Here is a 9,526-nt window from a genome sequence, read left to right as displayed (position 1 = left end):
AGACTGAATGCTGCACTTAATGGTTAGCCCAGCATTAAGTCTGGTTTTACCAGGCAACCTATTTATATCAACACTCCCAATTGTCAAATGGATGATAAACTGTAATCTCTTGTCATTCAACACATCAACATCAGCCATCAGCCATTCAACAATTACATCTGACAATGTTTTTTGAAAAGTACCTTAATTATGTCAACTTTACCTATATTCTACAGTACAAAGACACCATACATTAGAAGTCTGAAATATTATTGATATAGCTGTAATCAAATGACTTTGAGAGGCTACACCCTCTCTAAGGCTTAAAAGACAAATACAAATATAATTTTCAGATTGTAATAGATTTTTTTTTTTATAAGGGGTTGTGAAACTGCCCTAAATAGCCTGGTCCCAAATCTAAATCCAAGTTATACATAAATAGACTGGTAACAGATAACCCGACCACAGGAAATGACCCGATATGGTTGGGTTTCGGCCTTTGCAATGATGAGTGTACTTTCTGTTGTCCATTGTATGTTTGTGCTCAGAGCTCTGCAAAATGGCAGGTCTCCAGGGGCAAGACAGGGCTAAGAGTAGCCTGGAATCCAAACTGAATATTTGCACTTTGTGCAAATAGTGAAGTGAACCTATAATGAAGTGAAGGGAAGTACAGTGAAGTGAAGCTATAGTGAAATAGAGAGATATTCCCTTTAGATTCCAGGCTAGAAAAAGAGCTGAGACACGAGTGAGTGTAGCTCTGGTATTGGAACAGATTACCACAATGCATTACAGAGGGAAGCTTTCCCCTTCCCCCAATCCTCTCTTCAACCTCACTGCTCCTCCAACCTCTCTGTTCTGACAACTCCACAAATAGCTCAACAACAGAACAGGACAGGAAGTTCTCGTACTAGTCACTGGAGCAAAGCAGTAACCTTGCCAAAACCTCATTATGCACAGTGGGCAGGGGGGAAAAACACTGCACCACCACAGAAATAGAACATTTTCTAATTACCAAGGGTACCTCCAAAATGGCACCCTGTTCCCTATATAGTGCACACTACCTTTGAGTGCCAAGTTTTCTAATTACCAAGTTATTGGGGCTGGGATGCTGGATGACCTCAATTAAGACAAGTGTGTGTGAACGGGTGATTTAAATCTAATCAGGAGAGAACCAGTTGAGTAAGCTAATCTATGGAAACAGCAACCAACCTGTGTGTGCGGGCGTGTATGTGTGCGTGTCTGTGTGTGTGTTGCTCTGCACTGTTGGGTTTGGACCTTTGGTAATGAAATCAATGCCACAGGTAAAGAGAGGCAGCTTTAAACAATGATTAAACCAACCAAGTACTGCTGGAGTAGTGCCTAGCACTATGCTGTGTCCACAGAATGGACTAATGAACGCTGTCCACAGTTCAAGGCAGTTGAAGCAGCCTCCACTGTCCAGGTCTTCATACCCAGTCAGCACATTGGCCACGGTTAGGTCAGAGGACCAAACTCAGTCACTACCCTCAAGAATTACCTGGCAGGCTTACACACTCAAGACGTTCACAGACTCCTACTAAAGTCAAATGTTCACTTGGTCACCCATTGATATCAATGCATGACTAAGTAAAAATTTGGTGGAAGTTAGGATTCACCCCAGATAGAGCACTAGGTTTCTATACTTCTCACAATCCAACACTTTGTGTTTACGTCTTTTAACTGTCAGTGCTGTTCAAAGTCTAAAGTGAGTTCTATGACTCAGAATGACCTGCGACAGAGAGGTTCTGGTTTTCCCCCTGCCTTACCTTCTGTGCCACACTCACAGATACTGTAGGGAGAGTAAATAGCCCGCTGTTATGTTATGTGTGTTGTTCCTTAAATACTATTCAGTGTATTCCCTTGCCCCAAGGTCCACCAGTAGAAGTACAGTGTAAAGTAGCCATTGAGACTCTACTGAACTAGAGCATCTAGCTGTTTGAAGGTAGAAGCTGGCCCTCAGTGTTCAGAGGAATATTTCAAGACATGCAGGGTGTGTTTTCTGTTCTCTTGCTATAGAGATACTACTCTGTATGTGCCGCACTACTTCGCCAGTGATTTGATCCGATTTAATTCAGCAGTAGGAAATAGAGAAACTGCGGACATGTAAGATTCAGGGAAATGTAAGTTTTAATGATAATTATAATGTTGTTCTGATTATGTGATCAGATTATGTCAGGGAGAGGAACCAGATCGCCAGGGTAACACAGTTAATTCCTAACTAATCAGAGACTAATAAACCCCCACCACCCAAGAAAATCTAAACCCATTGGCCCATTCTCTCTCTCAGGCTCTTACTAAAGGAAATGTTAAGGTAACGAGGAAGGAATCCTCCAAACCTGTTTTGAAGAACCAGCCTTCAACATACACACAATAAAGTTAGGCATCTTTTTGAACAACTCTTTCCCCCCCAACAGCCTAATTCATAATCAGACGACCAACTTCTTTAACAACTCAATTTGTCAAATGTCCACTAGCTACTTGGTTGGGTAAATTCATAAATAAATACATTTATAAAAGCCATAGATCAAATCTAGTAGTCTCAGGTGAAGCTAGTCTTTGTATTGTCTCAGCTTGTCTGTCTCGTCTTCCTGTCCTGCTGAATGAGTCTACATTCATCCCTCAGGCCTCAGCACACATATTGACACTAGGGCATGGGTGGCAGCCCAGAGGCAGAACGGTAGGCAGTACAGAATCGACAGAGGCCACTGCGCCAGAGAGAGCGCCACCCTGTGGCCGGGCTGACTGAGCTCAGCTCTCACAGACACTGATGCTGGCCAGCCTGATGCAGAGGAAGCTTTTGTTTCCTCTCCTCTCTTTCTGTCCTTACAATTAATCTTAAACCAACAGGTAGGCCTACTATTCACAGGTAGGTCAGTGTGTTCTGTAGATCTACTATACATGGTCACAGATAGATAGCCTAAACTCACACAGAGAGAACAGAAACAATAGTCAGTTTGTCTCCTCTTGTCTGTGCTGCTGTGGCTAGTCTAGTCTGTGGTTCAGTCTTTCTCTGGGCGCCAGCCTGTTTTTACAGCGTCTTTCTTCGTCTGACTGTTGTGTATCTCTCAGCAGCTCACGGTGCTCGGCTGCTGTTTCATATTAACAAAGTCAGGGATGAAGTCAAACTCGTTCTGACACAGGAACAGTTCTGGGAGCTCCTGAACCCGGTCCAGACCCAGCTCCAACACCAGCGCTGTCAGAACCTCCTCATCTATCAGGTCTATGTCCATATTCTGTCCCAGCACCATACCTGGCCCACCCTGACCCATGTGCTGCATGCTGGCCAGCTGGCCTGGCCCTACTCTGTACTGGGCCCCGTTGGCCAGGTGATGGCCCTGGACCGGCCCCAGTGGATGTCCGTGGTACTGGGTGTTGAGTTTCTGGAGGTGCATGGAGGCCATGAGCTGCTGGGAGGTGAGCCCACTGGGGTGGTACTGTTGCTGGGGGTGCTGGGGTTGAGACTGGGGGTGCTGCTGCTGCATGTGGTGGTGCTGCTGTTGTTGCTGATGTGGCTGTTGTTGTTGATGCTGTTGGTTATACATCATCTGGTTCATCTGATGGTGGTGTCCTCCCATCTGTGCTCCGTTGACCTGGCCATTCACCTGACCGCTCATCCCAGCCGGCCCCACCATCCCCAGACCGGGCCGCTGCCTCATGGCGGCCTCCATGGAGGTCTGCGGCACCCGGCCGTAGTGCATGACCTGGCCGTTGGGAAGAGTGCGAAGGCCGGGTTGCGGCACGGCGTGCTGTGGAGGGCCACCCATTCCCCCCATCCTGTAGCCGTGGAGGGCCGTCGCAGGGCCGTGGGACATGGGCATCATCATGTGGTCTGCCATGGTTTCTCTGTCACCCTGCAGGAGGAAGGACAATGTTTACGTTAGTTATGATGATGACTCTGTATAAGAACATTTACAAGGAAACCTTTACTGTCACCCTGCGGAGGAGGAGGAGCAATGTTGTTGTTAGCGGTGCTTCAGTCCAGAGCCTTTTAGTTGAGAAAGAATCAGGCGTGCTAGTAGTCGAATAGATGAATAAGAGGATCGATTGGTGTTTTTCAAAGAGAGGTTTGGGAAGCCCTGATAAACATACAGCGGTTAAGAGCACTGGGGCAGTAACCGAAAGGTCGCTGGTTCGAATCCCCGAGCCAACAAGGTGAAAAAAATCTTCCGTTCTTCCCATGAACAAGGCAGTTAACCCCCAACAACAACTGCTTCCGGGGCACCGATGACCTCGATTAAGGCAACCCTGGATCTTTTTGATTCAGAGGGGTTGGGTTAAATGTGGAAGACACATTTCGGTTGAATGCATTCAGTTGTACAACTGTCTAGGTGTCTGCCTAGTTCATCAGATCAATCTGAGAGACACAGCTCCCTGAGAACATAAAATTCCCAGCATTACCCCATACCATGACTTCCATAGAGATAGACAGTGTACTATTAGTGATTCAAACAGTGTTGAGTCAGTAATCTATTCAGATGACGTTTGGGGGCCATTTACACTTTCGATTGGTTAACCATCATTTCGACCACAGCAACATTACGCATAGCCTACTGCCTGTATCCGCTGCCAGTATGTAGCCTATTACACGATCGGAAATACCAGTCATACCTTTGTCGTTGAAAGGACGCAGAGGAGCGCATGTCGAATTTTAATCGGTAGATACATAGTAATAAATACGGTACTACATGCACGATGATAGCGAGAACATCCGCGCGAAAGGAAACCAACGTTTACAAACATTTCGTTAGGCACAAGCAGTGATAAATGGACAAGATGGTCATTACGATTTGTGCTTATAGGAAAAATACAATGGAAATAAAAATGAAAGCCAACACCCTACGATTTATTAATTAAGAACGGAATCTGTATTTGTGCCATCTCCGTAACACCAGAGTTAAAATGGAACAACAACGCATAATTTCCCCACCCACAATTACGCAAGGTAAAACAATGAATGACATTCTTAGTAACGTACATGTCTCTATCACCGCATGAACACAATATGATGGTTAATCCATTGGATACCACAGGAGTTCTGTCTTTTCACTGTCTGCTTGAAAACAAAGCATGTCGTGTTTCTTTCTTCTCTTTTCCCAAAAAATGAACTCCAGTGCCCCTGGCGCTCAGGTTTCCGTTCAAACCTCTTTGTGCCTTATCTATACAAATAAAAAAAACTATGATCCGATGCAACATTGTTTCTAAAACCACAATCATTTCGAGAGAATGGTCAGCAGCCGAACAAAATCCATACAATTGTGTTTGGGCTATGCAAGCGTGAACGTTTAGGCATCTTAACATTCATTCCGTCCATGTCACATTTAGCAAAAGGCTAAAAGGGGAGCAACAAAGAATGATCGAGGTCTTTTTTTGTAGGTGAATTATTACACACTATATCTACATTTTAACGCTTCATTTTACCCGTGTAGTCTAGGTATTTGCATAGGGGGCAGATTTCATTGAACAGTAAATACTTTTGATACCACATTACAACAAAAATAATCCGGTTTAAATAAACTCGGTCTGGCAATATATACAGTTCAATCGTTTAGTAATTTATCATACATTTATCATACAGTATCACTATGCACTATAGCCGGCATATGAACAATCGGTCATGTAAGAAACCGCAAATAAAACGAACAATGGTTATCCTACCTTCCCTCAGTAATAGGACAGTATCTCTCTCTGCAATGAATGCCCACCTCACAAGACAACACTTACCAGCTAAATGGCCCTGCTCTGAAGTTCTCTCGTTCTCTTTCTGCTATTGGATCTCCGTCTTTACTTCCAAAGGCGATGCGCCAAATACATGTATTTCATCGAATTAAAACGATCGGTGCTCTCTAGTGCACTGTGAGGCGAGCAAGAATCCGTCACCAGAGTTACTTTTCTGGGTCAGCTCCGGGATTATATACATGTATAAACCAACCAGCGGAGAAGGAAAGAGGGAGAGGTGGAGCTACTGTCGTCTCTGTATCCTTTGTTCCGATTGGCTCGGTTTGTGACCCCAGTACAGACTTAGCGCACGTTGGACAATTCATTAACTGCTACTGACATGTTCTTAAATGTTGGCGTTAGGTAGCCTACGACTCCATTGTATAACACGCACTTGATGTGGCCTCATACATTTTGTAGCCTCCTAGGGGACAATTATTGTGGCTAGTAAAGGATATGGTGTCAACAGAGAGCAGAGAGTACGTTGTACAAACCTCCCAATAGGCTACTACATTGTTATGACACTGGTATGTATGTCAACAATAATCATTATCATATCCATAATACTTTCATCAACAAATAGCCTATATACTAGACATGTAATTCATGTTTTACAACATTCTCCATGTTACAAATTAGAGTCTGGTTTCATTGAGGCCTACAGTATGTTTTCGAAATACAATATGAATTACAAATTACTGATTACTTTCACTATTCATTTCAGATTTCAAGTCACAGAATCAATCAGAGCTGGCTATTAGAGACAGACAACGGTAGGCTCTGGTGCGTGCTATGCAAATGTGTTGTTGCAGAGAGACATAGCCTGGTGATACATATGCATGTGAACAGCAACCCCCCCAGAGAGAGAGAGCCTGCTGGCATGAAACTGGTGCTAATGACATGACACCTCATTCAGCTCAGCACACCATGGTTGAACAGAAACAAAAACCATAGAAGAAGATGGTTGAACAGAAACCATAGAAGTAGAGAGTGACTGTCTAATTTACAGGCATAATGGCTGGGTGCTCATTCTCTCCTCTCGGTCTCCTCCCCCCCCCCCCTCTCTCTCTCTCTCTCTCTCTCTCTCTCTCTCTCTCTCTCTCTCTCTCTCTCTCTCTCTCTCTCTCTCTCTCTCTCTCTCTCTCTCTCTCTCTCTCTCTCTCTCTCTCTCTCTCTCTCTCTGTTCACAGAGCGATTGATGCTCGTACTCCCTTCATCATAACTTACTTCTCTTATATCACAGTGGAGAGTCCAGAGAGTCAAGACCTCTCTGCAGAGACCTGGCATCCACTGATGTTGAAACACACACACACACACACACACACACACACACACACACACACACACACACACACACACACACACACACACACACACACACACACACACACACCCTTTTGTGCTGAAGAATGTGTCCTATTCTTGGGCCCCAGAGTCGGCCAGACTCCCAGCCTCTCTGTCTATTCAGCAGCTAGGCCATTGTGCTATGTTCTGTTCCGGGGTTGAGGAGACGACACTGAGGAGGATGGTCTACTCTGATCTGTCTGTTTGAGTGCACCATAACTAGCTCAGTAGATTTAAAGGGAGTGCCCTCTTCTAAACTGACATTGTCATTATTTACAATGCAAATGAATGCCCCACCCCATCCCCCGACTCAGTCAGACACCCTGCTGTCTATGGCCGGATCTGCAAGGTCTTGCACTGACATAGGGCCTGTTACACTATCAACCTACTGATATAGCTGCACTTGATATGTTGAATCAAATCAAAATGTATGTGTTACGTAGCATGTGAAAAATAACATTTGATTTGATTTGCAAAGAAATGTCCAAATACGGCACCTTGGCTGGAGGCATGTTTTTTGTGTTTTTGATCGTGCATTGACCCCAGTGTTGTAATCGCTTGAGTTCAATGTGAGTTTTATAATAAGACCTACAAATTGGGGGCCTTTGGCCTGAGTTTAGTGTCTTTTCACAGGTGTTGAGGGGAGAAACATTTGTCCTCCAGTTTCCTGTTGATTGGCTGAATGGTGTCAAGTCAAGTGTGGATCAGCATGTACTGCTGGAACCTGCCTGGGCTGCATGGCATAATAACCTGGTAAATTTAGACTCTTATTCATTTGGCCTTGTCTTGTCTTCTGAGGATTCTAGTGGATCCAATCAGAGCTAAGAGACTCAAATATCAAGAAGCTCAAAATCTTACATTCAGACAATTCACGTTATTTTAGGTTTATAATATAGACTTCTGAAAATTGTGAAAACCTATCAGTCTGTCTCATATCTATTTCGAATACATCAGATTGTAACATATTTTCTATATACTTTTAAAATTAAGCATTCTCGCAATGCCTATAGGTGAATTGCATCTAAGAAGAGACCATTTTAGAAATGACCCATAAATGTGTTTCTTATCTGAGATGGAGTTAATGATAGATTATCTACATGCAAAAACAAGGATGTATAGAATATGTTTATATTACTCTGCTAGAACAAAAAGAGGAATTACTTTTAAGTCCAGATAAGGCACTGTACTCATTATCTCACCCCCCCCACCCTCTCCCCTCCCTATCTCTCTTGCCTTCCCTCTCTCTTCTTCCTCATCTCTCTCCCTCCCCACTATCTCTCTCACCTTCCCTCTCTGTCCCCTTCCTATCTCTATCCCCTTCCCTCTCTCTCCCTTCCCCTCTCTCTCTCCCTCCCCCTCTCTCTCTGTCTTTCCCTATATATTCTTCTCTCACCATATTCTCCAGGTTTCACATTACTCATTGCATTCTAGTCATCTCTATGCCACAGACAAATGCTCTTCCCTATTCCCCCCACCTCTGTCTATCCGGGCCCACACATCCCCCTGTTCACATAATCTCCTTTTGTATTCATATTCCAATGAGCTTTTCAATGGCATTATGTGTCGTCAAAACACGATTAATGCCGTTTTAGCCAAAGCAATTATTGCTTGCACACCCAAAGTACCACACGCAAGGCCAATCACAATATACTACTCAGGCTACTGAGTAGTGGTACCAAGTGGTACCCTATTCTCTACATATTGCACTACTTTTGACCAGGGCCCATATGGAATAGGGTGCTATTTGGGAAGCAAAGCAGCCTTAGACTTGCCCTTATGCAAAGAGAGAGGCAGAAAGGAAAAATACTTGTTAAAAAAGGTCATTGAAATAAAATGTCCAGTTACATCAAATAAAATGTGTGTTTTTATCCATGTAGTGGCAGAATACATGGCATCTTAGTTTGATTTGATATATTAGGATCCAAGTAGAGCACTATGTAGGGAATGAGGAGCCAATAGTCAGCCAGAGAGTATAGTCACAGCTAGTTATGGGAAGCTGTGACTAGCGGTGTGAATGTTCTCTCTCTCTCTCTCTCTCTCTCTCTCTCTCTCTCTCTCTCTCTCTCTCTCTCTCTCTCTCTCTCTCTCTCTCTCTCTCTCTCTCTCTCTCTCTCTCTCTCTCTCTCTCTCTCTCTCTCTCTCTCTCTCTCTCTCTCTCTCTCTCTCTCTCTCTCTCTCTCTCTCTCTCTCTCTCATGCAAGTAGATGATATGCATAGTTTTTACAGCTGTGCTGTTTAGATGTTAACACACCACACTAACCCCTTCCCCCTATCACCTCCACAGGAAAAAAAAACTTCACAAACATATGCACACACACACACTCAGACACATGCAGGCACAGGTGAACACGAACACACACACACTCTCCTCTCCCTCCTCCCCACCTGGGGGAGGTGCAACACACCTGCTGCACCAGGTAACAGCAGGTAGCCTAGTGGTTAGAGCGGTGGGCCAGTAACTGAAAGGTTG

At 44.3% G+C, this 9,526-nt stretch overlaps 1 protein-coding gene across 1 annotated transcript; it reads right to left on the bottom strand.

Moving 5' to 3' along the window:
- Nucleotides 1–2,106: 2,106 nt before the first annotated feature.
- LOC139554904 (cbp/p300-interacting transactivator 3-like) lies at nt 2,107–5,881 on the bottom strand. Its single transcript, XM_071368167.1, has 2 exons — nt 5,719–5,881; nt 2,107–3,848 (listed from the first exon to the last, which is right to left on the bottom strand). The coding sequence occupies exon 2, from the start codon at nt 3,831–3,833 to the stop codon at nt 3,063–3,065; it is 771 nt and encodes a 256-aa protein (XP_071224268.1). The 5' UTR covers nt 3,834–3,848; nt 5,719–5,881; the 3' UTR covers nt 2,107–3,062.
- Nucleotides 5,882–9,526: the final 3,645 nt, after the last annotated feature.

The sequence above is a fragment of the Salvelinus alpinus genome, chromosome 26 (assembly GCF_045679555.1).
Source record: "Salvelinus alpinus chromosome 26, SLU_Salpinus.1, whole genome shotgun sequence".
Taxonomy (NCBI): domain Eukaryota; kingdom Metazoa; phylum Chordata; class Actinopteri; order Salmoniformes; family Salmonidae; genus Salvelinus; species Salvelinus alpinus.
The sequence above is the reverse complement of the archived record's forward strand: the minus strand, read 5'-3'. Positions and strand labels throughout refer to the sequence as shown.